The sequence below is a fragment of the Amphiprion ocellaris genome, chromosome 15 (assembly GCF_022539595.1).
Source record: "Amphiprion ocellaris isolate individual 3 ecotype Okinawa chromosome 15, ASM2253959v1, whole genome shotgun sequence".
Classification (NCBI taxonomy): Eukaryota; Metazoa; Chordata; class Actinopteri; family Pomacentridae; genus Amphiprion; species Amphiprion ocellaris.
This window is the reverse complement of record NC_072780.1, coordinates 31,877,618-31,898,633: the sequence shown is the minus strand read 5'-3', so window position 1 is coordinate 31,898,633 and position 21,016 is coordinate 31,877,618. Positions and strand designations below refer to the sequence as shown.

At 39.2% G+C, this 21,016-nt stretch overlaps 1 protein-coding gene across 10 annotated transcripts; it reads right to left on the bottom strand.

Annotated features, from left to right (window-relative positions):
- Positions 1-1,562: 1,562 nt before the first annotated feature.
- On the bottom strand, positions 1,563-19,560 carry si:ch211-80h18.1 (uncharacterized protein LOC555593 homolog). Of its 10 annotated transcripts, none has more exons than XM_055018020.1 (30): positions 19,476-19,560; positions 16,151-16,215; positions 15,884-15,955; positions 13,875-13,910; positions 13,552-13,596; positions 11,522-11,575; positions 11,071-11,106; positions 10,072-10,116; positions 9,720-9,818; positions 9,593-9,634; positions 9,287-9,316; positions 9,071-9,136; positions 8,285-8,344; positions 8,067-8,111; positions 7,356-7,400; positions 7,235-7,270; positions 7,076-7,123; positions 6,887-7,000; positions 6,713-6,811; positions 6,136-6,162; positions 5,193-5,231; positions 3,871-3,930; positions 3,677-3,718; positions 3,564-3,596; positions 3,418-3,474; positions 3,129-3,194; positions 3,017-3,052; positions 2,859-2,894; positions 2,059-2,103; positions 1,563-1,870 (listed from the first exon to the last, which is right to left on the bottom strand). In XM_055018020.1, the coding sequence occupies exons 1-30, from the start codon at positions 19,484-19,486 to the stop codon at positions 1,836-1,838; spliced, it is 1,524 nt and encodes a 507-aa protein (XP_054873995.1). In that variant the 5' UTR covers positions 19,487-19,560; the 3' UTR covers positions 1,563-1,835. The 10 variants fall into 10 exon arrangements, with proteins under 10 accessions (XP_054873995.1, XP_054873996.1, XP_054873998.1 ...); XM_055018021.1 differs by having other exon boundaries at positions 9,593-9,631; XM_055018023.1 differs by having other exon boundaries at positions 9,720-9,800.
- Positions 19,561-21,016: the final 1,456 nt, after the last annotated feature.

Below are 21,016 nucleotides of genomic sequence, written 5' to 3'. Positions count from 1 at the left end.
TGTCTTCTTGCCTCCTCTGTTGCCATTGAAACAGCCTGCAGGAACAGACCAATCAGATCTCCTTCAGGGCTTTTTCACGTCAGCTTGCCTGAATCAGTCGTCCAATCAGATGTGTAGCTGCTGCACACCTGAGACAAAATCACTTGAACGCCTCCTGCAGGACGCTGATGGAACTGCAGCTGCAGCAGGATCAATTCCAAGGAGAGACTTTTAGGATTTATTAGCTCTGTGACCAGAATCACTTTCTGAAAGAATATTGTGAATCAAAGTATTAAATGACCAAGAAATACCTGAATAAAAAAACTTGCCAAAATTCTTACCTAAACATTCAGATACATGCAGATGACATTCTGAAACATGCTAAATAAATGTCTCATTGTTATTAAAATTACATGAATATATGTTACATTGGTGGCAAAAAAATTATTCAAATAAAAAAAATCTTGTGAAATCTGAAATGTGAAAAAACAGCAAAAAAATTTTTTTAAACAGTCAAAATTCATTAAATTCTCCAAAACTTGTAAAACTAAGAAAAAAACTAATTAAATGTGCAAACAATGTATTAAAAAAAACTGTTTCATTTGACAATTTAAAAAGAGTGAAAATGTCAGAAGAATATTATTAAAATGCAGCGAAAAGCAATGGATGGGTAATAAGGATTTTTTTTTTCCAAATCACTGTCTAAAGATAGCTCAGAAAATATTTATAAATGGTTAAAAAATTACCATTGTGAAAATACTATATTATTAAATAATATTTACAACTCAGATCCAGTCTGGATGTTAATTGTTTAAATTGACCTGCGATGAAAAAGCCCCGATGGATCAATGTTCTGATGGCTGTGGTTGATCGGTGGTTGATCCTGTGTGATTCTGGATGTTTCAGTTCAGGTGTCGGATCGGAACCTGAAAAACTGGGTTCAAGGTTTAAATCATCAGTTCTGCTAAACTTGACTCGAGATTTTCAGAATGAAGTGTCTGAAAACCAAAAACACTCAAAGATTTCAGGTTTAAATCAGAAATGGAATCTGAAGTTCTGTCATTGTGTATAAAACGGTGGAAAATGTGGATCAGAGTTTCCTAAAATGTCTTCCATTTACAGTCACAGAGGAGGAAAGAGGGAATTAAACTGTTTTTGTTCAGAAATGACTCAAACTCATTTATGAATTATCAAAACAGGGATTCATTCCTTGTTGCACAGATCTTTGATGAAAAGTGAAGCAAAGATGGATGTTTACTTCCTTGTTTTAAATGTTTGAAGACTCAGTTTAGCAGAAGCTTCTCAGGTGTTTCTGGGTCTGAGCAGTTTAAAGTGATGCAGTGACCCGTTTCATTTTCTTTCATCAATCAGCTGTGATCAATATATCAGTTTTAATAAGCCATTTGATCAGCCTGAGCTCACCTGACAGCTGTTCGGCTGCCGCAGAGGAGGATTGTGGGAAACGGAGTTCAGATAGTGTTAACTGCGAGGCTTCAGTTCAATAAAACCTTTGAAACGGCTTCGTCTGAGTGATCGATGATTATTGATCCGGAGCTGATTGCTATCGAGACGCAAAATCTCAGTTTGATGTTCAAAGTCGACAAAAACTTTTATTGAAGTTAAAAATTTTACAGTGAGGATGATGTCACACCTGTATGATGTCACTGATTCTCTACAGCACAATAAACGTCTATAAACAACATTTTTTAAATATTTAAAAAACACCAATGAGCCGCTGCCGTTCAGTGGGCGGGGCCTACAGCTAGTGGGAGGGGTCGGTTTTCCTGGGCCATGCTGATTGGTCGGTACACTGGAATCTGTAGCGCAGGAATCGAACTCGTGGCTTGATGTGGAAGTCAGCAGGTATCCTCCAGTTCCACATTTTCTGCACCTGAGACACAAAACAGGATCAGAGACGGAGCCGAAGGTTCCTCTAAGGAACTCTGAAAACAACATTTTAGGTTTGATTTAATTTGTAGGAATCTGGTTTCACTCTGACATGAAAGGCTTGAGGGACCAGATAAGCTTATATCAGCGAACGACATATTCTGATTAGAACGAGGTCAGAGAGTTACGGACCTTCAGGACCCTGACCAGATGGGTGGTACTGTTCAGTGACTGGACCTGCAGAGAACAAGCAGAACCAAGAAGACAGAAAGAACAAGCCTTCAGCACCTGATCTCAGAGCGCACACGGACAGCAGAACCAACAGCAGAACCAGAACCAACAGCAGAACCAACAGTAGAACCAACAGCTGAAGCAGAACCAACAATAAAACTAGAACCAACAACAGAACCAGCAGCAGAACCAGAACCAACAACAGAACCAACAGTAGAACCAACAGTAGAACAAGAACCAACAATAAAACTACAACCACCAACAGAACCAGAACCAACAATAAAACCGGAATTAACAAGTCCGGTTTCAGTCTGGTTTGTTTACTGGTTTACCAACTGGATTCATACCTGTTAAAACCAGTTTGTAGTCTGGAATCAGGTTTGTTTTAAACTGGTTTCTGACTGGTTTCACATTAAATTCAGCTTGTTTTTTAAATGAATGCAGACAAGTGTGTTGACTGGCTTCATACTGATTTATTCAGTGGTTTGTTAACTGGCTTGTTGACTGGTTTTAACCTGGTTTGTTGACTGGTTTCATATCAGACTGGTTTTATACTGGTTTGTTGACTGGTTTCATACTTATTTGTTGACTGGTTTATTGACTGATTTCATTCTTATTTGTTTACTGGTTTGTTGAATGATTTCATTCTTATTTGTTTACTGTTTTTTGACTGGTTTCATACTTATTTTTTACTGGTTTGCTGACTGGTTTCATACTGGTTTGTTGACTGGTTTTATGCTGCGAACATCTGTAAAACTTACCAGCCATCTGTGTGTGATCCGTCACAGCTGGATGACCTGTTAACAAACACACACAGTGCGTATTTAGTGTGTATTAACACACACATATTTCTGCAGCAGAAGAAGAAGTGACGTCTGTGAATGCTTCTTCTTCTGCTGAGTAAATGAAAGTAACTTACTGGAGTCAAATGGTGTTCCTGTTGGATCTGCTGCAACTAAAACACACACACAGTTTAACACACCTGACCTTCGATCTCTCACCTGGAGGCTGTGGCGGAGGGTGGGACTTACCTGTGTCTGTACCTATGGAGTCTGTGGCCATGGTAACCAGGTCTGTGTGGGAGTAAACACCTGAAACTAAATAAATAAAAACAGCAGGATGAGTGTCAGACAGGTGTGCAGATAAACAGGTGTGTCAGACAGGTGTGCAGATAAACAGGTGTGTCAGACAGCTGTGCAGATAAACAGGTGTGTGTCAGACAGGTGTGTGTCAGACAGGTGTGCAGAAAACAGGTGTGTGTCAGACAGGTGTGTAGATAAACAGGTGTGTGTCAGACAGGTGTGTGTCAGACAGGTGTACCTGGGTCCAGCGTGACTCCGCCCACAGACTCTGTGTGAAGGATGACTGGCGACGACTCTGCAACACAGGATCATGTGACAGGAAGTGATGTTAAACAGACACATGTTGGCAGGTAGAGTTGCGGTTGTTATGGCAACGAGTCCTACCTGTGACATCACGGCCGAGTCCGAGACCTGACGCTGGAACAACCAATCAGAACGCACAGTCAGTTTCACCAGTTATCAATAGAGTGATTGATTAATCTGTAGGTACGTCTCACCTGTGAGGTCGATGTGGAGACTGGTCACTGACTCCGCCCCACCTGATGACATCATCATGGCGTGTTTATTTATATGGACAGAACACATTATATAGTACAGGACAAAAACGCAGAACTGATACTTGAGTCAGTCTGAAGTTTGTTTCTGTGGAGATCCAATAATAATAAGACACATATTACCAGCTCAGGTGTACCTGTGAGATCAGTGTGGAGGTTCTGAAGATCGCTGAAGGAAGCCAGCCGGTCCGTCACGGCTGCAGAAACAGAACCAGAACCAGAAGTCATTTCAGCTGATCCACAGTTTAAGAACAATATTTCAAATATCTGCAGTAGAAAATGCTCTGTTTTTATCCTGGTAAATGATGAAAGCCGGTAACTCTCTGAATTCTGAGCAGTTTGAGATGTTTGTTTTTGTTTCTGTCACAAATTTTACTCACTGACACACAGAATGACACAAATCAGACACGTTATTTTTTTTTACAAAATGTAAAATCTTGGAGCCAACATGTTTCCTCAGATGTTAAAACTCTGGAACTAATGTTGTCTCCTCATACTGTAGATGCTTTTCTATCTCCATGTTTCCTCTCCAGACTTTTTGTCTCTACTCTGCTCACCAGCTGTAGAAAGATGTTTCACCATGCTGAATGTATCTTCAACACCTTACTCCTCGGTTCACTGTTTCTGCGCCATGCTGCATTTATTTCATTGATCAAAAATGATCTAAAATCACTTGAAAACTATTTAAAATGACGGGAGACTGGTTCTGAATGACTAAAAGTTCATTCAAACTGCAAATTTTGACTCATTATGGACATTTTTTAGTCCAGTTTTGAGTCTCTGCTCATCAGTTGTAGAAAGATGTGTCACCATGCTGAATGGATCTCCAACAACCTGCTCCTCTGTTCACTGTTTCTGAGCCGTGCCGCATTTATTTTATTGATCTAGTGTAAGTTGGATTTTCCTCTCAGTGGGAAATTGTCAAAAGTAACTTGAAAGTTGCCGATATTTACACAAAACTGGTCGAAAATAACAAAAATAATCTAAAATGACTGAAAAAATGTCAACATTACGTAAAATGTATTTAAAATTTGTTCAAAATGACAATATTTGAGTCCTAATGGACAATTTGGGTCATTTTGGATGAGTTTTAGTCCAGTTTTGAGTCTTTGTTCATCAGCTGTAGAAAAATGTTTCACCATGCTGAATGTATCTTCAACAACTTGCTCCTCTGTTCACTGTTTTTGAGGCATGCTGCATTTATTTTATTGATCCAGCAGCTCTGATTTTGAATGCTTCTTAATTTTCTTGCTTCTTAATTCATAGCAGATTAGTCCTACTTAGGACAGTTAAGATAAATCTAGACTTCACTGATTAGATCTAAGCACTTGTCACAGCCTGTCTTTGTGAGACCGGCTCCAGATGTTAAGAAAAGTCTGATGTGAGGAATGTTTAATGTGTTCTGTTCTGGGTCTAAATGTGTAGATGAGGAGGTATTTAAAAAGACATTACAGTTTACCTCCATTTGTGTCCGTCAGCAGCGTCTGTCGACCGTTTCCTAAACAACACAGTGGGAACAGTCCATGTTCAGAGGATCAGAGAAAAAAGAGCTCAGTGGTTGTTTTATTTAGCAGCTACTATGAAGTCAGATCCAAGAATCTGTACCTATAATAACCAAACCAGATTTACCTCTGACGTCCATCAGTGTCTCAGTGCTGCTCTGCTCCCAGAGCTCCAGCAAGGCTTTAACTCTGAAGTCCTGGAAGCAGGTCTGATCCATCTGTTCTGTGTTTCTTTTTAGTTATTTTGTGTCTGTATGCGGTTGGTTTGTGTCTCTTTGTGATTGTTTTGTTCCTCTTTGTGTGGTTTTGTGTCTCTGTGGTTGTTTTGTGTCTCTTTGTGATTGTTTTGTGTCTATGATTGTTTTGTGCCTCTTTGCAGTTATTTTGTGTCTCTGTGTGGCTGCTTTGTGTTTTGTGGTTGTTTTGTGTCTTTTTGTGGTTGTTTTGTGTCTCTGTGGTTGTTTTGTGTCTGTGGTTGTTTTGTGTCTCTTTGTAGTTGTATTGTGTCTTTCAGTGGTTGTTTCTTGTCCCTTTGTGATTGTTTTGTGTCTCTTTGTGAACTTTATCCAATCTTCCAACGTTAAACTGCTGTTTCGTCTTTGGGTGGTAACTATGGTAACCACAGAGCCTCCTCTGGTCGCCATGACGATCCTCCACATGAAGATTTGGATTCCAGCTGCTGATTAATTTATACTATGGTGTTGGATCTCCATGGTGAAATTGTGTTTACAGAACAGGACTTCCAGGTTAGCGGTGTTGCAGGAGCTCTGGGAGCAGAGCAGCGCTGCACAACGAGACACTTCAGTTTGGATGGAGGTTTAATTCAAATCAGGTCCAGCTTTAGTTTTTAATGAACAGTCCTCATATACTGAGTAACAAGAGAGAAAATCCAGATGTTACCGTTAGAATCAGGTGAGTCGACTCCATCTGTGATCACAAATACAGCATCAATACAATGAAATAAAAAATAAAGCGTTAGGAAAAATACGCACAGAAAGTCTGGAATTTTATAGATATTTGGTGAATTTATTTGCCAAATGTAAAACAAAATTAAAATCCTTAATCTGTGAAGGCCAATAAAATGTATGTAATTTGACGTTTTTTCATGAAAATCTTAAAATAGACATGAATTGTAATTTGCTGCAGTTTTTATTGCTATTGAAATGTATAATTTTTTATTATATTATTATATTGCATTTACGCAAAATATTCTTTATTAAAGATTAAAAAAAAACTAAAAGTGCACAGGATCTTGTGCAAAATTTCGGCCCAGGTGTATTTTAATCATGAAAAATTTTTTTGTTTTGTTGTTTTTTTTTTACAGTGTATGAAAAGTTTGTCATGTGAAAAGTTGATTTTGTTGGTTGTTTGTATTTTTTATCACTATAAAAATTAAGAAATAAGTTCATATGAAGACATCACAAACATTAAATTAAAACCACTCTTTGGCACGTTGCACCTGTCCAGGTGAGCTTACCTGTCTGTTCTCTGTGAGCGCTGCTGTGTGATGATGATGATGATGATGATGATGATGATGATGATGATGATGATGATGAAGATGATGAGGATGGAGCAACTGATGAAGGAGAAGTGAGTGAGAATGCAGGAAAATTTCAAAATGAAAGGCAGTAAAACCCTTTTGTCTGCCTACCTGCAGAGTGGGAGGAGCCTGAGACAGAGTCGAGCACTGATTGGTCAGGTCCTGAGCTCAGAGAGGTGCCGGCGGATCCTGACTGGTTGATGCTGTCGACATGATGAGCTGAAGCTTCAACAGCAGAAACAGAAGATTAAGTTAGAAAACAGAGGGAACAGGTGACACCGGAGGGGGCGGAGCCTGTACCTGCAGGTGAAGCCAGACTGTTCTGATCTTTAGACGGAGCTGCAGTCACTGAAACACAAACAGCAAGCAGGTGGATCAATAACACAGCCGATCAATAACACAGCCAATCAATGACACAGCCGATCAATAACAGATTTTCAAGAAGAAGAAGGAGCCCACCTGTGGAGTCCAGGTGAGTGGGCTGAGTCATGTGACCTGTCAGAATAAAAGACAAACAGTCCATCATGATGAAGCTCATTGATCAGTCCTGTATTGATCAGAAACAGATGTGAGCTGAGACCTGGGATGTTGATGTGAGCGTGTGAACCGAACGGATCTCCACCACCTGAAAACAACAAGTAAACAACAACAAATAAATACAAACAAACTGTGTCTCCAGAGTCTGACCGAATAAAGCAGCAGGTAAAGTCTGAGTTTTATTTATTCCGTCAAAAACCAACTAAATCTGATCAAAGCTCCTCCAGAACCTCCCCAGAACCACCTGGTTCTTCATCTCCAGTAACTTTAGTTAATAATCAGAGCTCTACTTTCATACTGTGAATATTTCCAGAGTTCCAGGTCCTTGAAATCCAAAGGGTCCAGATTTATCACTTTTTAATGGACATTTTCCATCATTTCTGAGCCTCAGAACTTCCTCAGTACAGAAAAATACATTTGAGTTCTGCTAAAAACTGCAGCCAAATCAGTTTTACATCCATCCAGTGTCACTATATAATCACCAGATCTGTTGATATATATGAATTTGTATGATATGAGTACACAGAGTCATTGGTGCCCTGGATGAGTTTCTGTTTTCTGATAATTCTCTTCTCATGATTGGAGAAACTCTGCTTATCTTTGCAGAACTTTCTGCTCCTGAACTGGATCAAGTAGTTTTGTTACATAAACAAAAGCAAACAGTGACCGAAAACGCCACAAAGTGTAAAAAGTACCTTCATTCATAAAACACAGTGAAACGAGACTGATGCATGTTAGTGCTGATGAAACTTACCCATAAGGCCGAGCAAAAAGTCATGGCTGGACGGGTCGATGATTCCTGAAGAAGAAGAAGAAATAGAAGGAGAAGAAACAAAAAGAATAAAAAGAGTAAAACCAGCAGATATCAAGGACTTTCTGTTTTCAGGCTGATGAACTTCAGAAGGATCAATAATCAGTGATAAAATCTGATGAAGAATCAACACAGTAGGAAGAAGCGATGACACACCTCACCTGGACACTCACCTGTATAATCCAGGTGAGAAACTCCGCCCACAAATGAACCCAAAACACCTGAAAGAAACAAAGAGAGACAAGGATGAACAGAACTTCTCTGTTGTTCTTTAGGATATTTCACCAAAAGTTTTTTTCAGTTCAGGTGTTCTCACCTCAAATCGCATGACTAACACATGACCCTAACCCTAAACCTGAATCATCCCTCACCTGGTAGTTTAACCATCAATGGCACCTTAAATCATCCCTCACCTGGTAGTTTAACCATCAATGGCACCTTAAATCATCCCTCACCTGGTAGTTTAACCATTAATAACACCTTGAATCATCCCTCACCTGGTAGTTTAACCATCAATGGCACCTTAAATCATCCCTCACCTGGTAGTTTAACCATCAATGGCACCTTAAATCATCCCTCACCTGGTAGTTTAACCATTAATAACACCTTGAATCATCCCTCACCTGGTAGTTTAACCATTAATAACACCTTGAATCATCCCTCACCTGGTAGTTTAACCATTAATAACACCTTGAATCATCCCTCACCTGGTAGTTTAACCATCAATGACACCTTAAATCATCCTTCACCTTTTAGTTTAACTATCAATAACACCTTGAATAATCCCTCAACTGGTAGTTTAACCATTAATAAGACCCTGAGCCATTGCTCAGCTGGTAGTTTAACCATCATTAACACCTTGAATCATCTCTCACCTGGCAGTTTAACCATCAATAACACCTTTAGTCATTCCTCACCTGGCAGTTTAACCATCAATAACAGCTCACCTGTGTGACTATCGGCTCCACCCCCTCCTCCTCCTCCTCCTCCATTCAGGAGCTTCTGTCCGTTACCTGAACAAACAATAATCAATAATCTATACATTTTCTTGAATCAACATATTTTTTATGAAGGTTTTGATTGATCGACTGATTGATTAATTTATGTTCTGAAATACAGTGTGTTTTTTTTATTGATCAGCATGTATTCATTAAAGGTTTCACCGTTGGACTCTGAGTCGACTCCGTCAGCACCTGCAGACACAAACACATGATTCACACCATAGTCATTCATTAATCAGCCTGATCAATCAGTGATTCTGTTATTGATTGATTCTTCCAATCTCCTCGTCAGTCGTCAGTCGTGTAGAAACACAAATGTTTGATGGATTTTAAAGTCAAGGCAAGTTGACCGGTGAACAGATAATCAGACTGATGATGGAAACAGCTGCTTCCTGATAAACACAGCGCGCATTAAATCAGACCTATCAGAGCTTCAGGCTGAGTGATGTCATGTTTGAGGTGTTTTACCGTTTGTGTCTGTGTGAGGAGAAGCTGCAGGAAGTTCAGCTGCTGAAAACACAAAACATGTCTCAGTGAAGAACATCTCAGACACCATTAATAACATTTATTATTCACACTGATGCTGAGGGTTTACCTGCAGGCTGAGTCTGACCTGCTGAGACGTCAGCTGCTGCAGAACCTGCAGAACCTACAGAACCTGCAGAACCTGCAGAACCTACAGAACCTACAGAACCTGAGGAGAGAACAGGAGGATATTCAGTGTTCTCAACACATAAACTATCAAGAGCAAAGCAGAACACAGAAAGACTGCAGCATTAAATCAGAACATTTAGCAGTTTTTATTTAGCGTTATAATAAGTTCTAATAAAGCAATCGTTGTGATCAGAAATCATTTCACTTCATTAGAACTCAGTTAAAACCTACTTTCTAAAAACTTTAATTGTTTTGTTTTGGAGTTTATCATATTGGTGTAAAGGTGGACCTACTGATGGGCTGAAGTTTATCTGCTGAGCTGCTCGGATGTCCAGCAGCTGAAAAACAAACATGAGTTAAAACTCCTGATTTGTTGTATCTGAGCATCAAACATCACAGAAACACAACAAACGGGTTCCACTAGTGGATCTGCTGATCTCATCGGAACCTCCTCCTTTACTGTGGAATCATCAGAACCGCCAAAGGTTCATGACTGTGAAATAAACATGAACCCAAATTGATCCAAATGTTGGCTATGGAGACAGTTTGTCTGTTTCCTGCTTTTAAAGATCATTTTTGGAACAGTTGATCAGTGACAGTAAAGGTGAAGGACAGTCGACGAACGTGTGGTTCTTTAAATACTTAAACAGGCACATGTGATTTTTTTTTTTACATACTAGAACAAGAACATGTGATTCTTTAAATGCTATAACTGGAACATGTAGTTCTTTAAATACTACAACAGGAACATGTAGTTCTTTAAATACTAGAACAGAAAAATGTGGTTCTTTAAATACAGGAACAGTAACATGTGGTTCTTTAAATATTACAACAGGAACATGTGGTTCTTTAAATACTATAACTAGAATATTAAGTTCTGTAAAGACTACAACTGTAACATGATGTTCTTTAAAGACTACAACAGGAACATGCAGTTCTTCTGAAAGTTAGTTTGTTCTTGTTACTGGATCCAGCAGCTGGTTTACAGATTAGACTGTAGCAGCGAGTTAATGAGATTGTTACTGAGGACCTCATTGGGTGGAAACAGGATTGTGAAGATATGTGGAGAACTTAGAACTTGCTACTGTTTTTGGGTTCTTGAAGAAGTATGAATATGAATTACTACTACTACAGCTCTGTCAGGATGAACTGTTAACGTGTGGATGATGGAGAATCTTCTTGGACAGACAGAAATCATAAATTGGCCTTTAAGGTGGAGGTTGGGATTGACTTCTGGTTCAACACCTGATTCATCTTCCTCTGATCACATGACTGAGGAAACAGGAAGTTACCTGCTGGGTCCACAGAGGAAGAATCACCTGCCGGACCTGAGAAACAGGAAGAACATTTATGCTGATGTTGGATTTCTGTAGTTCTCTATACAGTCTGTGGTTCTATATATAGTCTGTGGTTCTATATACAGTCTGTGGTTCTATATACAGTCTGTGGTTCTATATACAGTCTGTGGTTCTTTATATACAGTCTGTGGTTCTATATACAGTCTGTGGTTCTTTATATACAGTCTGTGGTTCTATATACAGTCTGTGGTTCTTTATATACAGTCTGTGGTTCTATATACAGTCTGTGGTTCTTTATATACAGTCTGTGGTTCTATATACAGTCTGTGGTTCTATATACAGTCTATGGTTCTTTATATACAGTCTATGGTTCTTTATATACAGTCTGTGGTTCTATATACAGTCTGTGGTTCTATATACAGTCTGTGGTTCTTTCCAATTGTACCTCCAGCTGTTCCATCATGGGTTCCTCCTCCTGCTGCTGACTGACTACTGGAAGCTGAAACACATTTTATCTGATTATAGATTCACACTTAAACATCTGGACACACATATAGTCTGAAATATTTTCAAATTTAATCCACCTCCTGTCTTCCAAGACGCTACAAAGAAGTCTGCTGGTTGATAAAATAACCAAAACGTGACACAAAGCAGCCAAACTAAAACACAGAACAACCCCAAAGATAAAAACAACCACAAAAAGATGTCAAATGACCACAAAGAGACACAAAACAACCCCAAAAAGACGTAACACAAGCAAAATGAAATGTAAGAAACCACAAAGAGACAATAAGTCAGAAAAAAATACAAGAACACACTCAATGATGTAAAACGTCTACAAACTTATGCAAAAACAGTAAAAAAAAAAAAAAAAAGCTACTTTTTGTTATTGTGAGTTTTATTATTAATATATCAGAGGATGGAGTTAGAAATTGATTTTCTGCTTGTAGAGCTTCTATTCTGAGCTGTGAAGAGATGTGACTGATTTCATAGATCATAAAACAAACTACTGACTACATCTGTTCTTTTGTTCTGTAGCCTCTGCTTCTGCTCCTTCTTCTTTGTCTTCTTCTGTTGCTCCTTCTCCTTCTTCTTCTTCTCCTTCTTCTTCTCCTTTGTCTTCTTCTGTTGCTCCTTCTCCTTCTTCTTCTTCTCCTTCTTCTTCTCCTTCTTCTTCTCCTTTGTCTTCTTCTGTTGCTCCTTCTCCTTCTTCTTCTTCTCCTTTGTCTTCTTCTGTTGCTCCTTCTTCTTCTTCTTCTTCTTCTTCTTCTTCTTCTTCTTCTTCTTCTCCTTTGTCTTCTTCTGTTGCTCCTTCTCCTTCTTCTTCTTCTTCTTCTTTGTCTTCTTCTGTTGCTCCTTCTCCTTCTTTTTCTTTGTCTTCTTCTGTTGCTCCTTCTCCTTCTTCTTCTTCTTTGTCTTCTTCTGTTGCTCCTTCTCCTTTTTCTTCTTCTTCTTCTCCTTCTTCTTCTTCTTCTTCTTCTCCTTCTTCTTCTTCTTCTTCTCCTTCTTCTTCTTCTTCTTCTTCTTCTTCTCCTTTTTCTTCTTCTTCTTCTCCTTCTTCTTCTTCTTCTTCTTCTCCTTCTTCTTCTTCTTCTTCTCCTTCTTCTTCTTCTTCTTCTTCTTCTTCTCCTTCTTCTTCTTCTCCTTCTTCTTCTTCTTCTTCTTCGTCTTCTTCTTTGTCTTCTTCGCTGCTCCTTGGACTAGTCTGCTGTTCCTGGACTTTTCAGCTGCTGAGAGTTTTTGCTCCTGCTCACCTGAGTTTTGTTAAATCTGTCTGTACATGTGACAATTACCTAAAACCTGACCTAAACATATTCAAGAACCAGGAAACAAACATGGAGACTCAGATGTTGATTCTAGGATTCAGGACACAAAGAAAAATTTGCAAATGTCCCACAAAACAAACACGGACAATGTAAAATGACCAAAATGAGACACAAAACTGTCAAAAAAAGAAGTAAAACAACAGAAACATGAGGCCACATCACCATAAAAAGGCTCAAAACGACTACATTAAAAGCTGCCAACAGCAAAAAGACATAAAACAACCAAAATATGATCATAAAAATTGTGATCTTGTGGTGTTTAAGTCTTAAATCGTGTATCAGTGTCAGTTTTGCTTTAACTCATCTGTTATTGCGGCTGTTTGTGGCACTTTCATGATGTTTTTTTTGTTCTTCTGACCTGATTTAAACCTTAAAGAAGCTTCTAAATACAAAAAAACAGACAAAAGTGTGTGACAGGTGGAGACTGAAACAAAAACAGACGAGCAGTGTTTGTTTCAGGTCTCTTCCTGCAGGTGGCGCCATGGCTCTAACGCCACCGCCTGCAGCATCACCTGTTACCGGGCAGAACCTCCAGGATGTGGAACAAACCCAATCAGGTTAATCCTGGTCTGAAAAGCAGCCGGTTAATCTGGATCAAAGTGGAACAAACCAACTGTTGAGGAGGTAAAACCTGATCGGGTCGACTCACCTGAACCTCCAGCTGCCGTGGTGGTCTGCTGGCCGCCGGGAACCCCTGAGGAGGAAGATCAGGTGTTCAGCATGAATACGGCCTCTGTTCATCAGCTGAAGGAACTCAGAGATTATTGAGACATGAAGGATCAGTGACAGAAACTGAGTCATTCACACATAACTGAGTCTCACATTTTAATAAAAGCTGCTTTAGTCTTCTGATAGCAAGTGAAGAGAATTTCAAACACTGAGCTTCATTCAGTCTGACTCTTGTTTGAATGTTTAGTTCAGGTGTTTATGCAGGTTTATGTGGTAAAGTTAAAGTGTGTTTTAGCTTCTCACCCTCAATCTTATCCTGACTCTTGGAGTCATCATCATCTGAAAGAAAAGACATCCAACATTTATTCCCCTAATTAAAGAAGTTTAACAGCATTTTTATTCACTTCCTTCCTTCTGTCAGTTTGGTCTTTCAGGGACATTTATGATTCAAGACATTATTGCTTTTTGCAGTTGTGTCTCTTTGAAGCTCTGAATCTCTCAACAAGACACAACTGTTGATCTGACCACAACTGAGAGGGTTAGATGGATTACAAACTACCAGTGTAGATTTCATATATTTAAATTCAGGCTCCATCTTTCATGCGATTCTTTGGTTCTTTTAGTCCTCCACCTTTATTTCTGATGCCAGACTCGATCCTCCTCAGCATGGAGGAAACCAGCGTCCACTAGTTTCTGCTGCTGGAGGGGTTGTGTTGCTCTACTTTTCTCTGGAAAACACCACAAATGGGTTCTGTTTGACTTTGGACAAAATTTTAAAATCCTTTTGTAGAAATTTTCTAATTATGTTTGGACATATTTAGAGTTTCAAATCATTTTAGAAAAGATCTCTGTCATTTTGGACAAATTTCAAATAATATGGGCCAGTTGAGATAAGATTTTAGACAAATCTCAAGTGATTTTGAACAATTTTTAACTAGTTTTGGGTATTTTTTAGTGGTTCTGGATGGATCTGGAGTCAGTTTGGACAAATATTTACTCAATGTACAAAATTTGAGTTGTTTTGGATGGAGCAATGTAGATTTCATATATTTAAATTCAGGCTCCAGCTTTCATTCCTGACATGGTTTGGTTCCTTCAGTCCTTCATATGTCCAACTTTATTTCTGCTGAAGGACTCAATCCTCAGCATGGAGGAAACCAGAGTCCACTAGTTTCAGCTGCTGGAAGGGTTGTGTTGCTCTACCTTTCTCTGGAAAACACCACAAACGGGTTCTGTTCCACTTTGGACAAATTTTTTACTTCTTTTGGACAAATTTGGAGTCATTTTAAATAGAATTTTGAGCAAATTTTTAAAAATTTTGAGTCATTTTTAAATTATTTCGGACAAATTTTGAGTTTCAAGTCATTTTAGAAAAGATTTCTGTCATTTTGGACAAATTTCAAATAATATGGGTCATTTTGGACCGTTTATAACTAGTTTGGGGTATTTTTGAGTGGTTTTGGATGGATCTCGAGTCATTTTGGACAATGTACAAAGTTTGAGTCGTTTTTGATGACTTTTTCAAAAAATATACAGAATATATCCCCTTTGCACCCCACAAGTCCTGTCCTTTTCCATAATATAAGCTGATCCGTTCCAACCCCACAGTGTTTGGAATGGCATCCCTATCTTCCAAGCATGATATCCTGATTTTCCTCACTGGAATTCTGAATGGATGGATGGTTTTATTACTTTGGGAATCAAGAGAAAGAAAGATCTGACTGGTTCCACGACCTCAGATCAGATGAGACGACCCGCTGAATTTAAGCTGATTATTAAGTTGAAGTAATTTTGAGTAAATCTGGATGAATTTTGAGTAGTTTAGGACAAATTTTAACTAATTTGGAACAAATTCCAACTTTTTTTTTTTTAGACAAATTCTGAGCAGATCTTGATGGTTTGGAGTCATTTTTGACAAATTTCAACTCATGTTACAAGTTTTTTGGATTAGGTTTTGAGTCATTATGGACAATTTTTAACTCATTTAGACAAATTTTGAGTCATATTTTATTTTTTTTTTGTTCCTAACAAATATTGGACAGATTTCCAGTCATTATGGACACATTTTATTTCATTTTGGACAAATTTCAATTTATTTTGGACAATATTTAACCCTCCTGTTGGCCTCATTTATGGGCACCATAAAATATTGTTCCCTTGTCTGAAAAAAATCCAAAAATTCAGCAAAAAAAATCCCCAAATTTCAGAAAAGTTAATGTCTGATGTTTTGTGAATTATTCCACCAGAGGTCACCCTAAGATAAGCTAAACAGTGTTGGACCTTTTCAAAAGGATCAGTGACAGAGTATTTACCCTCCTCCTCCTCCGACAGCTCCCCCTCCACCTCCTCTGTGGCCTCCACCTCCACCTCCTCCTGCTCCTTCTCTGAAAGAAGCAACACAAACTCTGACCACTAATCAAACATTAATATCTGATTAAAAATGGATAAAAGAACAGTATGTTTCATCATCAATGAAACACAAATATCTAATCAATAATGTAAAATATGGTCAGTGTATTTCACCATCAATAAAACACTAATATCTAATCAATTATGTGAAATAAAATCAATATTTTTACCCTCCACAGGAGCCGTAGAAGCTGACGCTGCCAGTAAGACGATCATCGACACAATCAATAGGTTTCTGTTGGGACAAATTAATTCTGATCAATACTGAGAAACTAATCAATAACAGTCAATGAAACATAAAAACCCCTAATCAATGTTCAGCAATAACTAAAAGGGATCTGACTGGATGGAATAATAATAATCTGCATCCAATCAGGATGAAGCACAGTGATGACATCATGGGAAGTAGTGCTAAAGTGTTATTACAGTACTACTGAGTATTACAGTCATACTAGTTTACTGAGTATGTATAATGAGAAGTAGAAAGAGTAATAGTGGTAGTAGTAGCAGTAGTAGTAGAATCAGCAGTAGCAGTACAATCAGCAGTAGTAGTAGCAGTAGTAGTAGAATCAGCAGTAGCAGTACAATCAGCAGTAGTAGTAGCAGTAGTAGTAGAATCAGCAGTAGTAGTAGTAGTAGCAGTAGAATCGGCAGTAGCAGGACAATCAGCAGTAGTAGTAGCAGTAGTAGTAGTAGTAGTAGTAGTAGTAGTAGAATCAGCAGTAGCAGTAGAATCAGCAGTAGTAGTAGTAGTAGTAGTAGTAGTAGTAGCAGTAGTGGTAGAATCAGCAGTAGTAGTAGTAGCAGTAGAATCGGCAGTAGTAGTAGTAGTAGTGGTTGAATCAGTAGTAGTAGTAGTAGTAGCAGTAGAATCAGCAGTAGCAGTAGAATCAGCAGTGGCAGCAGGTCATTCCAGATGTTTCTACCAGCAGCATTTGCCAGCTGTTCCTGGAGGATCTCGAGGTGTTTGATAGATATATGGATCTTTAGAGAGTTCTGGTTCTACTCGGTTCTTCTTCCAGCTGAAAAGCTCCAAAGGAGGATCTTTGCTTGGAGCACCCAGATGGAACAACCCGCCAGTTCTGATCAGAGGACCACGTTCTCAGGTTTGGCTCTTTCACACCCTGATGCACCATGAGGTTCTGTCCATGTACATCACAAACAAGATCTGAGACCAGGAACAACCCTGGAACATCTGTCAGGAACATGCTGAACTTTGTGTAGAACACACAGAACAGCTAGACCCTCCTATTGCTGCAGTACCTTCCCACCAACTTCCCCAGCTAGTCCACACAACACATGTGGACTGGCTGGTTAAACCCCACGACCTCCTCAGCAGCTCTGCAGCGTAAAGAGAAGGTCCTCTGTTCTACAGCCAGAACTCACAGTGTTCTTCCTGAAGCTGAAGTTCAACAGTCAGAGCATCTCTTCCAGCATCTGGAGTAAACTGAGCAGATATTTGAAGAACATTCTCCAGTTCGTCTTTTAAAAACATGAACCTGACCTGCTGTTCCACAGGCACCGATGTCCAGAGCCCTGAAGATGCGTATCAGCCAAGAGAGCAATGTCCAGAACTTTCAGCATCTCAGGTGTTCACCACCTGAACTCTGAGGAGCTTCTACCTACCTCAGAGACCTCCACCACAGATACAGCTGAGGCCTCCTCCAGTTCTTCAGGCTATGCCTCCTCCACAGAGGATGTGTTGGTCGTGTTCAGGAGCTCCTCAAAGTTCCCTTTTCACTGCACAACAACATCCCAACATCTAGGTCAGCAGGTCTCCTCCGGCTCCACATAGTCTGGACCGAGACCCGCCTCCCTTCCTGAGGCGTTAAAGGGTTTTCCAGATCTTGGGGTGGTTGTGACTCAGGTGGTAGAGAAAGTTGTCCACTGATCCGATCCTCTCCACATCCTGAAGTGTCCTTGGGCAAGACACTGAACCTGAAGTTGCTCCTGATTGCAGCAGCAGCTTGCATGGAAGTTCTGTCTCCATCGGAGTGTGAATGAGGAACACTGTAGAGCTCTCTGAGAACCACCAAGGCAGAGAGAAGCTAGATGAGTGTAGACCACTTATCTTCTGTGAGGCCAGCTGAAGTCCTTCTCCATAGCTTCCCCAGACCTTCTCCCAGGTTTTAATAATTTACTGTATGATTTACAGTATAATAACAGTAGCACTTTACAGTAGTAGTATTAGTAGTAGTATAATAACAGTAGTATTCAGTAGTAGCATAATAACAGTAGCACTTAGTGGTAGTAGTATCAGTAGTAGTAAAATAACAATAGAATTTAGCAGTAGTAGTATCAGAAGCAGTATAATAAAAGTAGTACTTAGCAGTAGTAATATCAGTATTATTATAATAACAATAGTATTTAGTAGTAGTATCAGTAGTAGTAAAATAACGATAGAATTTAGCAGTAGTAGCATCAATAGTAGTATAATAACAGTAGTACTTAGCAGTAGTAGTATTAGTACTACTATAAAAACAGTAGTACTTAGCAGTAGCAGTATCAGTAGTAGTATCACAGTAGTAAAATAACAATAGAACTTAGCAATGGTAGTATCAGTGGTAGTACAATAACAATAGTACCCAGCAGTAGCATCAGTAGTAGTATAATAACAGTAGTACTCAGTAGTAGTATAATAGCAGTAGTACTCAGTAGTAGCATAATAGCAGTAGTACTCAGTAGTAGTAGTATAATAGCAGTAGTACTCAGTAGTAGTATAATAGCAGTAGTACTCAGTAGTAGTATAATAGCAGTAGTACTCAGTAGTAGTATAATAGCAGTAGTACTCAGTAGTAGTATAATAACAGTAGTACTCAGTAGTAGCATAATAGCAGTAGTACTCAGTAGTAGCATAATAGCAGTAGTACTCAGTAGTAGCATAATAGCAGTAGTACTCAGTAGTAGCATAATAGCAGTAGTACTCAGTAGTAGCATAATAGCAGTAGTACTCAGTAGTAGTATAATAGCAGTAGTACTCAGTAGTAGTATAATAGCAGTAGTACTCAGTAGTAGTATAATAGCAGTAGTACTCAGTAGTAGTATAATAGCAGTAGTACTCAGTAGTAGTATAATAGCAGTAGTACTCAGTAGTAGTATAATAGCAGTAGTACTCAGTAGTAGCATAATAGCAGTAGTACTCAGTAGTAGTATAATAGCAGTAGTACTCAGTAGTAGTATAATAGCAGTAGTACTCAGTAGTAGTATAATAGCAGTAGTACTCAGTAGTAGCATAATAGCAGTAGTACTCAGTAGTAGTATAATAGCAGTAGTACTCAGTAGTAGTATAATAGCAGTAGTACTCAGTAGTAGTATAATAGCAGTAGTACTCAGTAGTAGTATAATAGCAGTAGTACTCAGTAGTAGTATAATAGCAGTAGTACTCAGTAGTAGTATAATAGCAGTAGTACTCAGTAGTAGTATAATAACAGTAGTACTCAGTAGTAGTATAATAACAGTAGTACTCAGTAGTAGTATAATAACAGTAGTACTCACGGTGGCAGCATGCTGCTGCTGTCTGAGTGTTTTCTGTTGAACTGAGTTTCGGCTGCAGAGCTGAAGGACCTTTATACTGACTGAGGGAGGAGCTACTGCAAAAAATCCTACAAATAATCATATTTATACTGACTAAGAAAGGAGCTACTGCAAAAAATACTGCTAATAATCATATTTATACTGACTGAGGGAGGAGCTACTACAAAAAATACTACTAATAATCATATTTATACTGACTGAGGGAGAAGCTACTGGCTAAGAGTCTCCAGACAGTACTGCTAATAAATACCATTACCACTGAAAGTACCACAAACAGTACTACTAAAAAGTACAATTACTGAAAATATTGCAACCACAAAGAACTGTAGACACTACTGCTAACAAATAGTACTACTCCTGAACGTACTGCTGCTTCCGTCCCTCATGTGTCTTGTGCTGCAGACTGTAGTGTTTCCCAGCATGCTCTGGGGCAGGGTTCACCTGGACAGGTGTCCTGTTGTTCTTTTTATACACATTACAAACAGAAAATACTGATCATTGGTATCATTTTAAACATGATCAGTTATTGATCATAGAATGTTTGTTTACATCCTGCTGTTAGCCTGCTAGCCTGTTAGCAGTCACAGTTCATGTCTATCACGCAGACCATGCTGCTTCCTGTCTCACCTGTGTGACCTCACCTGTGTGACCTCACCTGTCTCCTGCTCATCTCTGAATCTCTGCACTCGTCTCTGCTCAGCGGTTGTGAGATCCGCTCCACCTGTGCACAGGTGAGTCTGTAGGTGGTGTTTGCTGTTACCTGTCTGTGCCGGGGAAAGTTCAGGTTCTGACCTGCTTACATCACTTCCTGTTGACACATACAGGTGCAGTTTTCTTCTAGGATCAACAGCTTCTCTGAATGTTTTGGTCTTTAGAGTTCCAGCTGCAGATCAGAGATGTTTAGGTTCCTCCCTCAGTCCACAGACGTGTGTGTGTGTGTGTGTGTGTGTGTGTGTGTGTGTGTGTGTGTGTGTGTGTGTGTGTGTTGCCCTGTGATGGACACTTACCTGTCCAGGTGTGCCCCGCCCCCAGAATCAGGTGGGACTTTCAAATTTATAGTTTGAAGGAAGCTTTCTGTAAATATTCTGAAGCTGAATTAAAATTTGACACCAGAAATACCACAAGTATGTTTCTTTACCTTTTACTTTGTTACTTATTACTGTCGCTCCTTTTCATTCAACCAATCATATAGCAGAGAGGGCGGGGCATGTCACCATGGTAACCCAGAGGAAGGTCCATATTTAACCCAACATGCGATATTTTGCTAAACAAACAGTGAAGATGCAGCTGAAGTGAGAAGCTGTTTAAGGGGATTTTTGGGGAACAGGGTTGTGATTGACAGCTGCTGGAGGAAAGACTGTCCAATCGGAGCTTTGCAGGAGGGTTTAGGAGCAGTGATGTAATTTCCCTGAAGACAGAAGACTGACAGAAGTGATGTCAGAATCTGTAGATCTGATGTTGGATAGACTATAGCAGCTCCATTTTAATTAAAGTGGAGAGAT

What these genes read in the sequence shown, in the direction of transcription:
- si:ch211-80h18.1 (XM_055018020.1), bottom strand. An exon ending in GCTGTCGGAGGAGGAGGAGG is followed by an intron (nt 13,911 to 15,883) that starts GTAAATACTCTG and finishes CTTTTCTTTCAG; the next exon opens with ATGATGATGACTCCAAGAGT. An exon ending in AGTCGACTCAGAGTCCAACG is followed by an intron (nt 9,137 to 9,286) that starts GTGAAACCTTTA and finishes TTGTTTGTTCAG; the next exon opens with GTAACGGACAGAAGCTCCTG.